Raw genomic sequence first — 20,265 nt, forward strand, 5'->3', positions numbered from 1 at the left:
CGTCTGCATCTCCGTGTTGGAGGACAGAGTCAGGACGCATGCCACTGATGTGGATAGAAGACGTTTAAAATCCACGCCGGTGCGGACACGTCGGTAAACGTCCAACAAGCGCGAGACGGGTAAACCCGCCACGCTCACCAGCGACATCTATTTTATTTAGTTCTCAGCCGTAAGTCGAACAGAAATAAAAGTTCTGATCCAGACGAGGTGTCGCCAGGCTGCCCAAGCCGAGCCGACCTTTGACCTAGAACCCAGACATTTCGGTGCTTTCTTCAACAATGCGGCCATTTTCAGACGCACGTGGAAAGCAAAGGCAGCAGAAACATTAGCTGAGGGGTGACGGCGACGCCTGGTGAACACCGACGAGATGTTTATGTTTTAATCACCGGATTTAAAAGGTTGCTCGACCTTTAGCGGCGGGTTTAGCCCAACGTGTGAGTGACATCAGTCCTCTAAAGAAGCTCTTGTTGTCGTGCACCAGCCGCTGTAAGGAACAACCAGAACAGGAACCCACAGCTGCTGCTGCCGAAGGTGGTGGAACACGCGGAACCTCGAACGTCGTAACTAAAGCTTAAATAAACGACCGTATAGACCAGTAAGCTGTGTGTGTGTGTGTGTGTGTGTGTCCATGCGTGCTGCAGCCGGGAGCGACTGGGAGGACTTTCTACGGAGAGGCGAGGCAGAAGTGAGAGCCGTGATTGGCCGGCGTGAAAGTGTGTTTTAGTGCACATCGTTGGGATTAGTGTTAACCGACTCAGCTTGTAGTGCAACCTTAAATCAACAAATGTTTGGCGTGGTCTCCTGGTCCTTGGTGGGGTGGGATGATCCTTTTCACTAATCGCTCGATCAGATGTTCAAATCCACGTTTGCTGGACAGGTGATTTATCTGAGCAGGAGGCGGGGTTTACGTCCTCTTGGTGCGCCGCATGCTGGTCGGGGTGCAAGGAGGCCTGCTGTCCCCTTACCTCCTCGTCCACCCGTCCAAGTGTGTCTCAGTCCTGTCGGGTCCCCCTCCCGCGTGAACATGTCCAGAGAGAGCGGCTGTGGATATGATGTGTTTCAGGTGAGGAGGCGGTTAGGGTTTGGAGGACGATGATCATCCCGTGGGTTGTCTCTCGGGTCTTTTTCTCTCATCTGGGATTACAAAGAAGAACTCTGCTGGGTTGCACACAGATCTCGTCAGAGGAACCAAGACTGGAAGAGAGAAGAACAGAAGGAGATCATCTCGGTGTCCGACACACTCAGATGAGACAAAAAGACCCCAACCTAGAGCAGAAGTAAGAATGGCTCATTCACACACACACACACACACACACACACACACACACACACATTCAAACACATGCACACACATGCACACACACACACACACACACATTCAAACACATGCACACACATGCACACACACACACACACACACACACACACACACACACACACACACACACACACATTCAAACACATGCACACACACACACACACACACACACACATTCAAACACATGCACACACACACACACACATTCAAACACATGCACACACACACACACACACACACACACACACACACACACACACACACACACACACACACACACACACACACATTCAAACACATGCACACACACACACACACACACACACACATTCAAACACATGCACACACACGCACACACACACACACACACACACACACACACACACACACACACACACACATTCAAACACATGCACACACACACACACACACACACACACATTCAAACACATGCACACACACGCACACACACACACACACGCGCGCACACCCACACACACACTCCTTGGCAGCAGACACTGACCACTCTCGGGCAACCCCATCTCAAATTCAAGATCAGCTAGCGATGACATCATGTCTGGTTGCCAGGGGTAACGAGACGGGCAGGACGTGACTTCTATACGGGCTGAACCTGCCTCTGTGGCTCTGGTTTGTGCGTTTCTCCTCTTTTTCTGGACTCCTGGTATCTTGCGTCTCCTTCCTCCTGACTGTAGTACACACGCCTCTCCACTAGAGGGCAGAGCTGACCAGCTGCTGCTGTCCGCCTCCTCCAGGCTGACCTCCGGTCACCACGTACACACTTTTGACGCATGGCTGATTTTTGTTTTCATCCTTTCTTGTCTAAATTGGAGCAACATGTGCATCTTTTGGGTTTTTACAGGTCAAAGTGTGCAACACAGGATAGAAACGGCTGGTAGAGATGGAAATCCTGACAAAGTGAGAGAAGGACGAGCAGAGAAAGGAGGGAGGGATAGACAGATGGTTTCCATGTGTGGAGGAGCGGAGCTGGCTCCGGGTGGGTGTGGCGGGCTGGAATGGGAAAGGCGCTGGCGCTAATGGAAGACGGAGCAGCGAGGAGGAGAACCGAGAAAGCAGAGTTTGAGAAAGTGAAGTAGAAATGCAGGAGATCGGGTGGAGCAGCTAAAGGTAGCAGGGAGGAGCCAAGAAGGCCTCCTGCCTGGAGGGTAGACTCCTACCGAGCACATCTGGCCAACCGCACACGTACAGTAAAATACAGATGTGCTCACGGATTATGGGATGGTGTGGAAGGAGACCCAACAGCAGGTTTCTGGGATTCAGGGAGTGAAAAAACAGAAGCAAACTTTGGCGAACCTCCAGGTTCACCAGTAGTTTCCTGGTCCCAGACACCAGCTGGCTCACCTGCGTCTGCTGCGGGATGTTCAGAAAGTTGTCCCGTGATCCGATGCCGACAAACCTGTTGGCAGCTGTGGCGCCTGGCGTGGAGTATGCTACGGAAACAGAACACACACAAGGCTGGACATCAGGGACGGAAATGTCTGCAGGAAGAAAACTACCTCACTCCCTATAGGTCACGCCATCACCATGGCAACCGGACCCGGTCCACCGGCTGATGTGAAATCCTGAATGCAGTTAAATTAAATCAGGACGAATCAAAAACAAGTGGAAATATAATTAAACGTATGCTGGTAGGACCTTACACTCAGGGTCCTTTTATTAACGTTACTTAGTGCTTTATTAAGCCTTAATAAACAAAGGTCCCCTTATTAATGTTCCTGATAGTGTTACCCTTAAGTGTCCTCAAGGATAGGACACAGGGCCAAGTGTGTGTGTGTGTGTGTGTGTTGGGGGGGGGGGGGGGGTCTGCTCAGTAATGCATTACATTAAGGGTTAAGCAGTTGTTATTACCTTATTTAATAGTTTATTAATGCTTAATAATGCACCGTCAGTGGTTCCCAACCAGGGGTGTGAGTGTATTACTTTACCCAGATGATGACAGCACTAGCCCCGGCGATGCACCAGCTGGGATGTGTTATTCTTAATAAACACTGAAATAAAGTAATGCACAATAATATATGGTTGATATCATATTACCAATTATCCAACGGCGACTGCGCACGAATGCTGCCAAACTGCGACGGCTTCGGAGGGGCTGCTGCGGGATTAGGATCAGGGAGTACAGAAGAGGGGGTAACGTCGGTCGTACGGACCTGATCTGGGTTTCAGAAGCCGATGTAGAACTGAGAAACACTCTCGGTAAACCAATCTGGCGAAGGTAAAGTGGTATCTGCGTTAATAGCTCGTTAATAACACTCCTTCCTTAAATGATGTTTGTTTTTAATCACACGATGAAAACACGCTTCCAAACATTCGGACATCTCCAGTGATGCAGTTTGAACACACATCCATCCACAGCCGTTAAAACCGTGAGTTTAGTAGCTCCCTGTCTGTCTCTCTCCCGTCTCTCTCTCTCCCGTCTCTCTCTCTCCCGTCTCTCTCTCTCCCGTCTCTCTCTCTCCCGTCTCTCTCTCTGACTGCGGCCGGTGCGCACCGCGAGTCTGACCTCTAAAAACCCCAGACCCACGGATCGGAGCGTCGCTCAACCAGAGGGGCAGGAAAAGAGTAAACCTCCAACCTCATTTAATATTGTTGATGAAAACGTTTCACCTGCAGTTACTCACTAGTGAAGCTTCAGCAGGGAAACACCTAAAACCAACACATTCTCACACCCTAAGCGTCGGAAACAAACGCTTGGTCAGCCACCCTCCACGTCAGACCCCAGACGCCAAAAGTGTCCTTTTTCGTTACTTATGTGTGAAAAGGGTTTTCCCCTTTTGTAACTGCAGATCCCAACGCAGCGCTACACTGACGTGATTAGATATCCGCTGATGCGGCACCGAACCAGCTCGTTTAACCGCACCTAAACCTTAACGTTTCACTATTTATAACCTTCCCCTCTCCCTCATCCTAACCTTCACCCTCTTGCTACCTAAAACGTTACTCTCACTCTGATCAAGCGTCTGTTTCCCCTGCATTCTGACTCTGACAGTCAGAGTCTGACTGTGAATTTTCGTATTTGCCGCCCAAGGGGAACGTTAGAACATACCATCTGGCGAGGGGGAGGTCACACATACCCTCTGCTTTTAACCTCCACCGTGGTAGTTGAAACCTCCCCCTCGCGTTGGCTCGGTCCAAACTCGACCAATGACGAGGCGGCTCCCGCCGATCACTTCATAGAGCCGGCTTTTAGAGCGACCGACACATCGCTAACGTAATAGCTAGCAACATGGTTAGGGTTAGGATAGGGGTGAGGGGAAGGTTACATAAGAGGATAAGGTTAGGGTGAGGTACAATGAGCTTGTTTGGTGCCACGGCTGCGAACATCCCATCGCGTCAGTGTAACGCTGCATTGGGATCTGCAGTCAAATAAGGGAAAAACCCTTTTCGCACATAAGTAATGAAAAAGGGCACTTTTAACGTCAGGGGTCTGACGTGGAGGGTGGCTGACCAAGCGTTTGTTTTTGACGCGCTGGGAGTGAGAACGTGTTGCAAAAACGTGTTGGGCGGGGCGCTGAGGACCAGGGTTAAGAACCACCATGAAGGTAAACCAGAGCAGGGCTGCAGCTGCGACTGAAGCCTCGTTCACATCGAGTACAGAATGGATGCGGTCCAGTTTCCCATGGATCAGAAACCATTGAGTCCATGCAGAGCATCTACACCAGCTGCGGTGCTGATGCGGAGCATCTACACCAGCTGCGGTGCTGATGCGGAGCATCTACACCAGCTGCGGTGCTGATGCGGAGCTACGTGTTAAAGTTAACGAACTCACCAGAGCCAGACAGGAAGTGAGGTGTAGCTCAGCTTTAAGGAGATTTAATGAAATGATTTTATTCGTTCTACTTTTAGGGAACCGCCCACGTTTGCCTAAGGGGGCACTCGTGGTACGAGAAGACGGCTCAGTGGTCCACGAGTCAGAAAAGTTTGGGAACCCCTGCACGGAACACGTTTCCATGTCCAAACTGTGGGATTCAACTGAAAATGTGCCAGATTCCAGTGTCCTCGGCCCAGCGACTTACTGGTTTTAGACGATGAAGCCGTTTATAGAGACGTAATAATCTGCTCCTTTTCTTGGTGCATCAGACCCGTGTGCTGTTTCTGGCGTCGGTACCGGATCGGCGCCTGCTGAGGACGCTACGCTACGGCAAACCACTCAGACAAAATACACCGTGCATCTTTTTCTCCTGTGCGTTGCTCGGCCACACACGAGCTTAGCAGCTGTTATTAAAGACGCTTCGTCGTGTCCGAGACTTTCCTTTATTCCTATAACTGTTGTCTTTGTTCTGTGAAACTGTGACACGACATCAACTCGACGCCAGACTCACAGCAGTTCTTCTACACTCCCATAAGGAGCAGCCCTGGCGCTGAACACTCCCGTATACCCCGTTCCCGTGTTTTATACCAGATATTCCATTTTGCCTTGTTTCATCAAACTCACAGCAGCTCAGGGTCTCTAATGCTTTTATGTCACGTTTCCGTTGGCAACAGGAGCGTCTTTTCTCCCACATGACTGCATCAAAGTTACGGTGTTGTGTCTGGGATAGTTTATGGGACCAAATCTCAGTGATGATGTTTCTATCAAAGGCAGCGGACCCTAACCCTACGCTAAAGTTGGAACATTCCAGGTTTTACTTGGATAACGACATTTAAATCCACCGGCCATGGGAAGGGTGAGGGGGAATTTATCCTGACAAACCAAAATCTTTATTGTCAACCTAAACTTAACTTTAGTGAACACAGTAACGTAACACCCGTGAGTCCTAGTCCTGGTGTGACGTCATCGGCAGGCGTAGGCCCCCAAGCACCAGTCCCCCCACGCCGGTCCGTCAGGCTAAAGCTAACATCTGTAAGTCATCAGCTGCATGCTCCAGCTCCCCGACGCCCACCGGCATCATTAGAAGGCTTTTATTTCCAAAAGTATTCCATTACATTTAGGATCTGTCCAGCACCGGTGAGTCGTATTTCTTGTGGCTAAATGTGTCCCAGTTTTCCCAAACTCCCAACTGTTCCTCCTTGGGAAAAGAACGATAAGCTGCTGCAGGTGAAAGTTTTTCCATTTACCTGAAAAAAAGACCGACGGTGATTTTCTTAGCGGCTCCAATTCAAATCTCACAAAAACTTTATTAAAAAATGTCAGCAGAAAATGTTATTTTACCAATATTTAAGATCTTTGAACGCCAACGTCTGCAGAAACACTCACACACCTCAAGTAAGAGTCCACGTGGGTGTCGGCTAGAGCATTATCGGTTCTTTCATACAGCCGTGGTAACGTTTGGCCCAAATGGTGAACAGACTCAGCCCTCCCTCGGTGATTAAAGCCGTTTGATAAACTTTTCTAGCAGAGACGGAGCACATCAGAATCTGACACCGGGCGTCAGTCAGGGACACGTAAAACCCAGCGGCGTCAACGTTTCTGACAAATTTAGGGCAGTTTGAGGCCCCCCCCCCCGGACTCCAGAGACTCCCAGGAAAAGGCTGAGGGAGGCGGCGTACAGACTTGTGTGGTCTGTGTGTGGAGGGGGGGGGGAGGACAGGAAGGAGAAACACAGGAAGGAAGGTACAGTATACATCACCACTTTACCACCCAAACATACAAACACATCAAAGACTGAGACGCCGACTGGGGGATAAAACAAGCAGACTTTCTTTGAAAGAAGAGCTAAAAATGAACAGAAAATAAAGACGTGCTCCATCCAGTGCCCCTCTTGTTAAAGGTCATGAGACAAACGTACCTCTGACTTCACTTCCTCTTCCTTGTGTTTGACAACCACCACAGAAAAAACCACAACCCACAAATACAGAGATGAACATTAAAAGGCTAATTATTCCACCAATGCCCCAGTTTCTGCTTCGGAGTCCGTATAGAGTAACTGCCCTAAATTTGCGCCGCTCTCAAATCAGTTAATTAATACTTGAAATCTCACAAGGTTTGCTGATAAATCCACCAGCGGAAAGAGGGATGTGTTTGGAAAAGGAACTGGAGCTGAAATGCGTCCTTCGTAGCACAACACGCAGAGTGGCGTGGGCGTCTGGAAAACTTACGGGGCCTAGTACACAACCATGAGGCGGCCATGGGGTCCAGAAGGACAGTCTATCAACCTCCTGAGGGCCTTGAGCTACTAGAACAGGCTCCACTTTACTTAATGTGCTGGCTTCAGGAAAGATGAGGGAAGTGAGAAGTGGAATGTAGGGAAATGGCACGGAGTTGGAGGAGGAACTATGAGGGTCTCCTTACTGGAGAGGGATTACTGATCTTTTTGTTTTGTTCTGAAAACGGTCGCTGCGGGGTCACTTACACGGAGATGCGGGCGAGGAGAGTCCGCCGTCAGGGGGCGTGCTGTTGGGTTTAGAGTCGGGCATGGGGAGGGGCACTGGGCGGGCCACTGGGGGAGGTGGAGGCAGTAAGAAGGAGCCTGGCATTTTGCTCTGGCCGCTCCCGTTTGGCTGCGGACAACACAAATAGGGTCAGGAGGGCGGCATGCGACAACGCGCAGACACGGAATGGAAACGGGGCGCGGCTCAAAGGGCCGGGTCCAAAATAAAAATATTCATGACGAACGAAAGTGAGGGGGAGTGATGGCGGGAGGGGGGGGGGGGGGCAACAACCAAAGGAATGAGGTATGTGGACAGCATCGGTTATGGATCAACAGCACCACAAAGATGGACCTGGAGCAGGAGCTTCCACTCAGGTGCTGGGTGGAGGTGGCGTGGAAGGGGATAATTTGACTGGACTCATCCAGCCGATGGCAAGAAATAAAAACCATGGGAGAATACTCGTCTACACAACCACAACACCAACAAACCCCAAACGACCAAACGCCAACGAAAACCGGAACAGCAAGAGATGGGAAACAGACACGATGACACGACACAAGACGGAAGCGTGCTGTGACGGGTTCACGCTAGTGCTGATGGTCGTAACTTCAGAGGGGTTAGGGCGGAGCAAAATAAAGGTAGAAACAAAAAGAGGAAGGGTTGGGGGAATGTCGGGATCTGAAACGGGAAACGGTAAAGTGACATTGACAAGACAGCACAAAGATTTCCAGATCACCTCACTAAGTGTGTGTGTGTGTGTGTGTGTAATGTGGGTGGGCAGACCTTAACTTTGACATGCACCGTCTGATTACAGTGGTATACAAGCGTATAGACATGTATACTAAACTGGCTGAGTTCAGTCACCAGTAATGCTTATGCATGAGCCAACAGACACGTCTACTTCAGCTGTCCTCGCTGCAGGCTAGCCTTACCTGTCCGGTGGCCTGCCCCGAGCCGTCAGCACAGACAAACTGCACAAATTCCTTCAGGGGATCCTGCCCAGGATGGTGGTGGTAGCGGATGGTTGGGTGGGTGAAGTAGGGGCTAGACTGCTGGATGATGGAAGGAGACGGGAAGGGCAGAGCTGAGGCCGAAGCCCGGGGACTCCCTGCAGACACAAAAGGTTCCCTTTAGATCCCGATGCCACGGTTTCTAATGGTGCTGGAGACACGTGCAGTCGCTACTTGCACTTTAGTGCTTCTTATTTAAAAGGCTTAAATGAAACCAAAGGCCGCCAGTGTGGCGCCCTCTTCAGGTTAAACTCTGAACAACAGAGGAATCACAAAGTATAAATAAAAACAGACTAGAAGTGCTGCGTGTAATCTGTCTAGTTCAAACATGCCATTTACACTTGTAACACTACCGAGTCGTCCTGTGACGTGTTTCCTGTTATTTTTGGGCGCAGCGATTTTTACCATAGACCCACGCTAACGGGGCCCATCCCCCCCAGCGCCCGTGAAGACACGCGCAGAAGACCGGCAGGGCCGAGTCTCCGCTCAGGTCAGGACAGAACCGGATATTCTCCACAGGTCACCGTCCTGTGCTGTTTTAGAGCAGCTGAGTTCACCTGGTGGCGTTTTGCTGTCATGAAGAACCAGAAAATGATGGGATGTGGCGTCGGAGACTTTTGAACTCTCCTGCATTTATTCTATAACACTGATTATGACAACCTTAAACCGGCAAAGGTGAGACCGACTTGATGCTTTCATCTTCATGAAACGAGCTTTGTTTGGGTTTTATGCTGAATTAGCATCTATTGGTGTTTATTAAAACCTTTTTGGAACAAGTTTGCAGTAACCGTCTGGCGGTGTGACACGAGAATGGTGACTTGGCGCTCCCTAGTGGTCGTACGTGGATGGTGCATCTGAAATCAGCCCGTCCCAAAACAGGAAACATCAGTCTGGATTATCAGAGTAATGATCGATGAGGCTATTTTTAACACATTCATAACGTGAACACTTTTCTAATCCGTGTTTCTCCTGAAAACCTTTTGTTTTTTACTAGAAATACGATGAGATATTTACGTTTTAGACACATTTGATCTAAACACGTTAGAGACTAATGTTTAGTGAGTGTTTTTATATTATTTTCTTCTGCCTGCTTGAATTTTGCTGTTGGTTTAAAAAAACAGGAAAGGGACTCGAAATTACAATCAATCAATCAATCAATCAATCAATCAATCAATCAATCAATCAATCAATCAATCAATCAGTCAATCAATCAATCAATCAGTCAATCAATCAGTCAATCAATCAATCAATCAGTCAATCAATCAGTCAATCAATCAGTCAATCAATCACTGTATTACAGACACAAGAAGGCCCAAAACAGATAATAAAAACATAAATAAGCAAATAGGTTAAAATAAAACGTGCAAGCTATTTTAGGCTCACATAAAGTTTAAGACGCCAATAATTCCACACGTTAGAATAAAACATGACAGAACTCCGTGTACGGTTTGTCAGGGACTGGATTATACTGTTCTTAGAGTCCCTTAATCTACACGTACAACTGTCCATGAGACTCCGTCTCACTGCAGGGCTTGTGGGAACACCCACACTAACAAGCCTGCACCATCTTGCATTCTAAGTAGTAAATCAGTAAAAGATTTTATTCATATATTTTTCAAATAAACCGTCATTTTGTCAGGAAGCAAAAGGATAAGAAACATGTTAGCAGTACAAATTTACATAAAAACCTTGTTATTCTTACGCAGCTTCCCATAACAGGTCATGCAAACCTCGGCTGGCATGCTCTTGTCGGAACACCTGTTGAATTGCGCCTTGCCCAAAGACACAAAGACTGAGCAGGGTGTGAACCTGTAACCCTGAGGTTCCAGTACATCTCTCCAGTTAGCGGGTGTTGCTACAGCTAGTTTGTAAGCAGTCACCTAATCCTACGTGTCCAGTCGATCGTGTTCTCACAAAACGGACAGAAAGTTGTTCTCTACATGAAAAAACTCTCTGAGTTCATGTTCCGCTTTAAACGTTAAACTCAGCGTCACACCTTTTCTGTGGACGTTTGCTCGTGTTTGATTGATCCTTACACATGACTGTTTGTAGTGTGAAACGGGCCGAACAAACCAACCCCCCTAAATCTGGTACCAGCTACGGTGGCCTGCAGTGGCCAAAATACTTCAGAAATATTCTGTGAGACTCCCGCCAAGTTTGCCTCCGCACTGCATGACCCACGTGGGCATAATCCTCTGGTAGTGGATGCATGTACCTCATGAAATGAGCTTACCATGGCAGATTATTTCAGAGCATTAAATAATTACTGTTGTGAACAAAAGGATATGATTCACGCCAGAGGGAATTTAAATGATTTTACATGAATTATAAATAAAAGTGTGGGACACTGAGACGCGTAGCTCCAACTCCTAACTGCCTTTTATGGATGGATGGATGGGTGGACAAATGGATGGATGGATGGATAGACAGATGGATAGATGAACGGATGGATGGATGGACAGATGTATAGATGGATGGATGATAGATGAACAGATGTATAGACAGATAGATAGATGAACCGATGGATGGCTGGACGGATGAATAGACGGATGGATGGATGGATGGATGGACAGATGGATGAATAGACGGACGGACGGATGATAGATGGATGGATGGACGGATGGATAGACAGATGGATAGATGAACGGATGGATGGCTGGACGGATGAATAGACAGATGGATGGATGGACAGATGGATGAATAGACGGACGGACGGATGATAGATGGATGGATGGACGGATGGATAGACAGATGGACAGATGGATAGATAGACAGATGAATGGACGGATAGACGGATGCATGGATGTATGGATAGACAAATGGACGAACGGATGGACGAATGGATGGATGGCCGGATAGATTAACGAATGGATGGATGGATGGATGGATGGATGAATAGACGGATGGATGAACGGATGTATAGATGGATGGATGATAGATGAACAGATGTATAGACAGATAGATAGATGAACCGATGGATGGCTGGACGGATGAATAGACGGATGGATGGATGGATGGATGGACAGATGGATGAATAGACGGACGGACGGATGATAGATGGATGGATGGACGGATGGATAGACAGATGGATAGATGAACGGATGGATGGCTGGACGGATGAATAGACAGATGGATGGATGGACAGATGGATGAATAGACGGACGGACGGATGATAGATGGATGGATGGACGGATGGATAGACAGATGGACAGATGGATAGATAGACAGATGAATGGACGGATAGACGGATGCATGGATGTATGGATAGACAAATGGACGAACGGATGGACGAATGGATGGATGGCCGGATAGATTAACGAATGGATGGATGGATGGATGGATGGATGAATAGACGGATGGATGGATGGATGGATGGACAGATGGATGAATAGACGGACGGACGGATGATAGATGGATGGATGGACGGATGGATAGACAGATGGATAGATGAACGGATGGATGGCTGGACGGATGAATAGACAGATGGATGGATGGACAGATGGATGAATAGACGGACGGACGGATGATAGATGGATGGATGGACGGATGGATAGACAGATGGACAGATGGATAGATAGACAGATGAATGGACGGATAGACGGATGCATGGATGTATGGATAGACAAATGGACGAACGGATGGACGAATGGATGGATGGCCGGATAGATTAACGAATGGATGGATGGATGGATGAATAGACGGATGGATGAACGGATGTATAGACAGATAGATGGATGTATGGACGGACAAATGGACGAACGGATAGATGGACGAATGGATGGATGGATAGACGGATGGATAGACTGAAAGTTACTGTTTGCTTTTCAGATATTTTTAAGGACATAAATAAAAACATTTGTTGGTTTAATTTATTATTTGAGTTATCAGACCTCCATCTTAGTGTCAGTCATGGTTTTCCACACAGGCAGTTTTCATAGAATTAATATAAATAACCCAGTCCTGCTCTAGAGCATTCTCATAAACCTTTAGATGGGCTTAAACTGTCATGCTGTTGGGTTAAAAACCCGTTATTAGGAACCAGGGAGCAGAGACACTAATCCTGACTTTAAAACATTAAACTTGTTAAAAACCGTCATTTCTTTCACGTATTTGCCCAAAGCATGGCTTTTCCGGAAGCACACGGATAAGAAACGTGTTAATATTACAGATGTAGTGAGATGAAGGTTCTCTGATTTGTGCCAAAGGTCACATTTGCCCAGCTGGGTCAAGCCGGGTCAGACAGTACTTTGAATCCACAGATTAAACCCAAGGAGCCACGATGTCTAGCCAAGATCATAACATCATCTGCTGTTCCGTCCCAGAAGAAGGACACTTCAAGCCACGATGATAATAATTAATAAACTTATGATTTTATTACTGTTTAAATAATCATTAATACATGATCACTTGGTTCAGATATAAAGGTATTTTAATTACATGACATGGATTATTATGCTTTGGGTGTTATAATGATAATTATTATAATGATTAAAGATGTGTTCAGCAAAGAAGACCTTCACTGTCAGCCAACACAGAGTTCAGATAAACAATAACTGCAGCACGTTTTTTGGCGCATGACCAAGCTTTCTTCCAGAGAGAGTGGGAGGGGTTCTGAGAGAGTTTGGTAAAAACTAACCATCACAGGTTTCACGTCGAGTTCTTCAACCAACACCACGAGGAAAGGAGAACGGCCGTCTCCTTGACCCTCTGCCAGCTGTTCTGTCACGCCGACAAGAATGGCTAAAGACCAAACGAACCGTGAACCAGCTAACGCAAGACTCTCCCAGAGCCATTGATTTCTGAAGTTAATTTAAATACGAGAACGTGCATCTGCCAAACGCTTCGTACAGCCGTGTACCCGGCTACCACTCCGGACCAGAGTATCGGACACTCAGCGTCTTCTCTGCCAGCCCCGAGTGTCATCTTGGATGAACCCGTCCTCCGATCTCCGGATCCACAAGAGGGTCAGCCTATTTGGGTGAGGTAGAACACGATAGAATGCGTTTGATGCTAATTTCTCTAAAAATAACTCGGTTATCCTCAAAACATCATTTCATCCAGAACACCTTCCATTCCCACTGAAAGAAACCTTCTGAGAACTTCATTCACGCATTCAAAACTCATCATTCTCAATTTTAGCTCCATCCAACACCGGTTTGCTTTTAAACAAGTTTAGTATCAAAGCTGTGAAGGATTGTCATCAAAATTGCCATTTATGAATTGTCATTTTATGAATGTCGCTTCAAACCTTTCAGTTTAAAATTGTTAGTAAATAAATTTCTTCATTTTTAAACTTGCCTCATTATTGAAACGAAACACAGAAAAGGGTTGCATTTCCAGTTTATCGAATGAAAAGAATCTTACTGAATCTTCTATTTAATAAATAAACTTTGATATTAATTTAAATCTTAAATTAATATTTCACACCACAACAATGATATGTTTAAAAGTAGCATCGTCTTCACTCGTAGTAGCGTCAATGAGCGGCTGAGCGCTGCGCGTTCCCGCGGCAGGGAAGCGCTGAGTCCATGTGACTGAAGTTGGCTTCCATCCCACATCAGAATTCCACCAAAATTGAGTGGTTTGTGCAGTGGTCCTCAGCGGCCCACGGGCCCCCTCTTTGTGCCCCCCCGGGACAACGATCGAACGGGAGGTGTGCTGTCACACGGGCTGGTGTAATGAACAGCCAGCAGCAACGTGAGAGCAGCAAAGCAGCTCATTCCAGAGTTTCGGAGAAGCCACCGAAAAGCCTCTGTCCTTCCCGGTCTTCATCCAAGTCTCAGGGAGTGAGAGCAGTGACCTGTTTTCCGAAAGCAGCATACGGGGAGCCAGACCTTCCAAAGATTTAAGAACCAATATACAGTAAACAGCAGTGGTCCTAGTATCAATCCCTGCAGAACCCCCCAATGTAGATTAGCTAAATGAGATGAGAAACCGCCCAAACTAACCGACACCATTCAGTCTGCAAGATGAGACCTAAACCACTTCAGTGCCAGGCCAGAAAGTTCCTGAGCCCCGTTGTCGCTTTTATCAAAATGGGAGAATTGGCTGAAACGGGATCTGTGGTGGCAGGGTACGGGTGTGGGGGGTGTATTCTGCCTTGGCCCCAAAAATGCCTTGATACGGCCCTGGGTGTGGGACTGAACTTTGAAGGTGATCTGAATTGTAATAAATATATAAATATTACATGCTTATAAGTGATTGCTTAATACAGGTAGAAGGTGCAGTGGGATGGAGCTACCTACATTTTCCTTTCCGAGCTCGTTTTCCTGTCCTTTCTGTCTCTGATCTTCCTGCACCTCCTCTCAGCCCTCCAGAAAAACGGTTTCATGGCTTTCTACGTTTCCACCTCATGAGCTACCGGTTGAAGGCATCTACCCACGGCTGCACCAGTGAGGTGAAGCCACCGGACCACGAGGGATGGGTTCTGCTGTAGCAGAGCTCGCCAGGCACGAATAAAAGACAGAAAGTACCAGAAAGAAAGACAGAGAGCAGGAACGATGGTGTGTTAGTTGTATTTCTTGATGGCGACACTTTGAGAATGTTACTGTGGCCGTGCGCGGGACGCAGCTGCCTGGAGCGCGTCAACAATCAGCGCTCTACTCAAAAGAATCACTGGCGTGCTGAAAGTCCAAATGATTCATGTAAAACACGTAGAAACTATATATAATCAGTCTCCCCATAGGTGTGTACGGTGAGGGCTTCTAGTAGAGCCCGGTACTCTTTCAGGTGAGACAGTCTCGTTGCCGTTCGAACCCTGAGCCCTATGCGCATTTCTGACTAACGTAGCGGGATCGTAGCGAGCTGGAACCATCATAGCTGCAACAACAGCTCCTGAGCTACTGCTGCGGACGCTAACTAGCTGCCGTGCTGAACATACATGTGGACAACTAGCATCCTGAGCTACTGCTGCAGACGCTAACTAACTGCCCTGCTGAACATCCATGTGGACAGCTAGCATCCTGAGCTACTGCTGCGGATGCTAACTAGCTGCCCTGCTGAACATCCATGTGGACAGCTAGCATCCTGAGCTACTGCTGCGGACGCTAACTAGCTGCCGTGCTGAACATACATGTGGACAACTAGCATCCTGAGCTACTGCTGCAGACGCTAACTAACTGCCCTGCTGAACATCCATGTGGACAGCTAGCATCCTGAGCTACTGCTGCGGATGCTAACTAGCTGCTGTGCTGAGCATTCATGTGGACAGCTAGCATCCTGAGCTACAGCTGCGGATGCTAACTAGCTGCCGTGCTGAGCATCCATGTGGACAGCTAGCATCCTGAGCTACAGCTGCGGATGCTAACTAGCTGCTGTGCTGAACATAAACGTGGACAGCTAGCATCCTGAGCTACTGCTGCGGATGCTAACTAGCTGCTGTGCTGAGCATTCATGTGGACAGCTAGCATCCTGAGCTACAGCTGCGGATGCTAACTAGCTGCCGTGCTGAGCATCCATGTGGACAGCTAGCATCCTGAGCTACAGCTGCGGATGCTAACTAGCTGCCATGCTGAACATAAACGAGGACAGCTACCATCCTGAGTAGACACGTCGACGGTTTCTGGCAGAAACCGAGTTCATCGCAGTGTTAATTTATAGAAACACGCTAAATGCACAAGAGACAAATGAAAAAGTATAGTTAGTATGACTATTAATGTCTCCTCTATCGGTCTGACCATGTTTTATAAATGGTAAATGGCCTGTATTTGATATAGCACCTTCTAGCGTCCTGGAGCACCCCAAGGCGCTTTACAACACAATCAGTCATTCACCCATTCACACACACATTCACACACTGGTGGTGATGAGCTACGATGTAGCCACAGCTGCCCTGGGGCGCACTGACAGAGGCGAGGCTGCCGAGCACTGGCGCCACCGGTCCCTCCGACCACCACTAGAAGGCAACGTGGGTTAAATGCCTTGCCCAAGGACACAACGACCTTCCGACTACGGGGCGAGCCTTTATAAAAAGGCTCCTGAGTCGATGCATCTTCTGGTGAGAGATTTAAACACTTTCAGCTTGAAAAAAAGAAATCCCGAAGACGGAATTAGAAGAGGATTATCTGGAAGTTCAGTGGAAGGCTAATATTAATCAGGAGTAAGTAGACAAGCGTGACCGTAGCTTTCTATGTAAAAGACGGCTTTTCAACACTGGTCAGGCAAGAAAAGCCGTCTGTCACTTTAAAATGACTACATTTGGTGAACTCTAAATTCATGTAAGGCAAAAAAAATGCTGACATCACACAACACACACGCACGCGCACACACACACACACACACACACACACACACACACACACACACACACACACACACACACACACACACACACCCCAGAAAGGAGAAGAAAGGGAGCAGAATGTTTTATACAGCCACTCTAGATAAAAATCACAAGGTGCTTCACACGAACAATAAATGATTATTTAAATAATAATAACAATTAATAATAATAATAATCATTAATAAATACAAATTCTATGAAATTGAACCAGTAAAAGTCAGGCGTGGACTTCCAGTCTTGCTTCAGCTGAACTATTTAAAACTAAACGGGTGGAACAGGCCAGGACTTAAATGACGGCACCCTAACTTCATATTTTGTTGCACAACCTTTTGAGGCAATCAAACGGTTTCTGTAGCTGTCGGTGAGACTTCTGCACCTCTCAGCAGGTATTTTGGCCCAATCCTCATGAGCGAACAGCTCCAGTTGTCTCAGGTCTTCCAGACGGCCTGTTTCAGCTCCTTCCAAAGATGCTCGATAGGACTGAGGTCAGGGCCACTTCAGAGCAGTCTGATGTTCTCCTCTGAGCCGTTCGTGGGTGTCTTTAGCCGTGTGCTTTGGGTCTAGTCCTGTCTCATGACCCATGACCCCGTGACCTGCCCCTGAGACCAAGCTCTCTGACACTGGCCAGCACCTTCCTCTCTAGAATCCCTTGAAAGTCTTGAGATTTCATCGTACCCTGCACAGATAGAAGACACCCTGTGCCTGATGCAGTAAAGTGACCCAGAACATAACAGTGCCTCCTCCATGTTTCACAGTAAGGACGGTGTTCCTCTCTCGATATGTTTCGTTTTCTGTCTGTGGACGTAGAGCTGCTGTGCCATTTTTGTCTGGTGTCCATAGGACGTTCTCCCAGAAGCTTTGTGGCTTGTTAGCATGGAGTTTGGCATTTTCCCATCTGGTTTTCAACAATGGTGTCCTCCTTGGTCGTCTCCCACGTAGTCCACTTTGGCTCAAGCAACGACGGATGGCGCCACCTGACACTGATGTTCCTCGAGCTCGAAGCTCACCTCGGATCTCTTTAGAAGTTTTCTGGGCTCCTCTGTGACCATTCAGATTATCCGTCTGTGATTGGTCATCAGTGTTCCTCCTGCGGTCACGTCCAGGGAGGTGGGCTACAGTCCCGTGGATCTGAAAGGTCTGAATGACACGAGCAGCTGTAGCCACAGGAACATCTAGCTGCTCGGAGATGGCCCCACAGCTGTTACCTTTAACATGCTGGTCTACACTCTTCCCGTCACGTCCTCTGGTCCATGCTGAGTGTGGTACACACCACGCCACCCAACACCACAGTGACTACCTCTATACAGGCCCGCCGTGATGCTCGTTAGTGGACACGCCTGAAGGAACACGCCCCTTTGGCTGCATCATTTCCAGTCTTCTCGAGGGGTGCCATCTTTTTAGTCCTGGCCTGTTCCACCCGTTTATTTTTAAATCATTCAGCTGAAGCATGAATAAAAAGCCACGTCTGACTTTTACTGGTTCACCTTCATGGAATTTGTATTTATTATTACTTTAGTCAGATTCAAGTTATTGCTGAGACCGTTGTGGGATTTCCTTTCGTTGACCGAAGGGAACCAACCGTTTGTCCACATGTGCACATATTATTCACCGTGTTGCACTAAGAACAAGAACCGTAGAGATGTTCTGCCAACGACCACCAGCCAAACCCATAGGCTCCACACCAACCACACACAGAAGCTCCACCACCAGCGCTAGCCTCACCCTACAGGGTCAGGAGAGAAGGCGGAGGATGAGGAACCTGCCAGCTTTCAGTTCCCAACTGCTCTCATTTTCCAAAGACAACGCTCCAGCCTCTAAGCCACCGGGGAGGGGAGGAGTGGGGTCCTGAGAGAGTGTGGAGATGGTGAGGAGTGGAGGAGGAAGGGGTTGGAGGGGACGGACAGCAGGGTTGGGAGCTGAGGTGGTCTCACCTGGTCTCACTCCCGCCAGCATGGGCAGTGGGTGGTGGGTGAACGCCATGCGGGGGGACCTCGTCTGGGAGGACAGGGCGCTGAAATCGAATTTCCCCAGCTTCTTATGAGAACCAGGCGACGAGAGTCCTGGCGAAAAGGGGATCAACAAAAATGGCAGAACAGAGACGAGGTTTTAATCAAACATGGCTGCTTTTCTTACTCTGACTATCAAACGTGAAAAATCAGTGAAACACTCATCAGACCGAAGACAAGAATCATGATTATGACCGACAAAAATCAATGGACTGACTGATCGATTCACTGATTTGACTGACACATGGGTTTTAGTCAGCGGCCTGCACGTGTCCATCCAACCGGGGTGGGGTGGGTTAAAGGCTTGTGGGTTTAGAAGCAGCGGGGGTTCAGCGTGAAGGGGGTGGACAGAAAAAAGGGGGGAGGCATAGGTCAGAGTGGGCGGGGACTGAGCGTAGGTCAGAGGAGAGCTGGGAAAATCCTCAGTGGGTTTCCACCACACAAGGATGTCTAAAGGCTCAAACCAACAGGAAGTAGCTGAACTCACGTCTGGCATCACACATCCTCACCAGGACCTCACCAGGACCTCACCAGGACCAGGCCACGGCTCCCACACACCGCACGCTGTCCAACAAACGGGACTAGCTGCCGTTTCCTACAGCAGGACCACATGGCTCCTGGAGACCGTTGGCCTTTAGGACATCTGTTGACCAGGTGTGTTTCTGCTGAGCTAAAGCCGGCCTGAGCCCAGAACCTCGTGTGCCGTATCACATTTATTCTCATCTACACTAATCCTGACACACAGTTTGGACCTTCTGGGTCTGAGCAGCAGCACCAGTGGTGTCCTGGACCCTCTGTCTGGAACTGATGAACACATGATGGGAGGAAAACTGTGAACCAGAGAACAACAAAGGAGTGAAGGAATCCCAGACGCGGGCATCAGCGTGGAGCTTCAGGAAGTCCTGGCTGATGTTTCCCGTGTGCTTGGCCCTGGCTGAGAGAACCCAGCGATAAACGGCCTTGGCGAGCGGCGAGAGCCCATAAACCACTAACTGCCACAACGGTCATCCGTAAAAACAAGCCCGCTCACATAAAGACCTGGGGAATCCCAACACGGTGCAGAGAGATGTGGAAACAGAGTTTATGGGCGAAGCGTATGAAGTCCAACAGCAGAGTCTGTTTAACGGCTCTCTGGGAAAGCCTTTGATCTGTTTACCCAGAATGCACCGCTGCAGCTGCTTTAGCCGTGTGGGCACGACAGGTATGTGCGGCCGTCTGTAGGAGGGAGGCGCCGCGACACGCGGGAGCTCAATCCGACCAGAAGTGTGATCAGTGATGTAAAAGGTGTCGGCCATCTTG

At 48.3% G+C, this 20,265-nt stretch overlaps 1 protein-coding gene across 25 annotated transcripts in view; it reads right to left on the reverse strand.

Moving 5' to 3' along the window:
• Positions 1-1,003: 1,003 nt before the first annotated feature.
• The window catches only part of nfixb (nuclear factor I/Xb), a 293,764-nt gene continuing 274,502 nt past the window's right edge, over positions 1,004-20,265 (reverse strand). For 16 of the 25 annotated variants that reach the window (XM_070543047.1, XM_070543044.1, XM_070543039.1 and 13 more), the window contains 5 exons: positions 18,892-19,020; positions 8,602-8,777; positions 7,651-7,798; positions 2,699-2,787; positions 1,004-1,194 (listed from right to left, as the gene is read on the reverse strand). In XM_070543047.1, coding sequence (XP_070399148.1) covers positions 1,180-1,194; positions 2,699-2,787; positions 7,651-7,798; positions 8,602-8,777; positions 18,892-19,020 — 557 coding nt within the window. In that variant the 3' untranslated portion in view covers positions 1,004-1,179. The remainder of the gene's footprint in view (positions 1,195-2,698; positions 2,788-7,650; positions 7,799-8,601; positions 8,778-18,891; positions 19,021-20,265) is intronic. The other 9 variants (XM_070543053.1, XM_070543054.1, XM_070543048.1 and 6 more) reach the window with 3 other exon arrangements.

The sequence above is a fragment of the Nothobranchius furzeri genome, chromosome 12, assembly GCF_043380555.1.
Source record: "Nothobranchius furzeri strain GRZ-AD chromosome 12, NfurGRZ-RIMD1, whole genome shotgun sequence".
NCBI classification, from domain to species: Eukaryota; Metazoa; Chordata; class Actinopteri; order Cyprinodontiformes; family Nothobranchiidae; genus Nothobranchius; species Nothobranchius furzeri.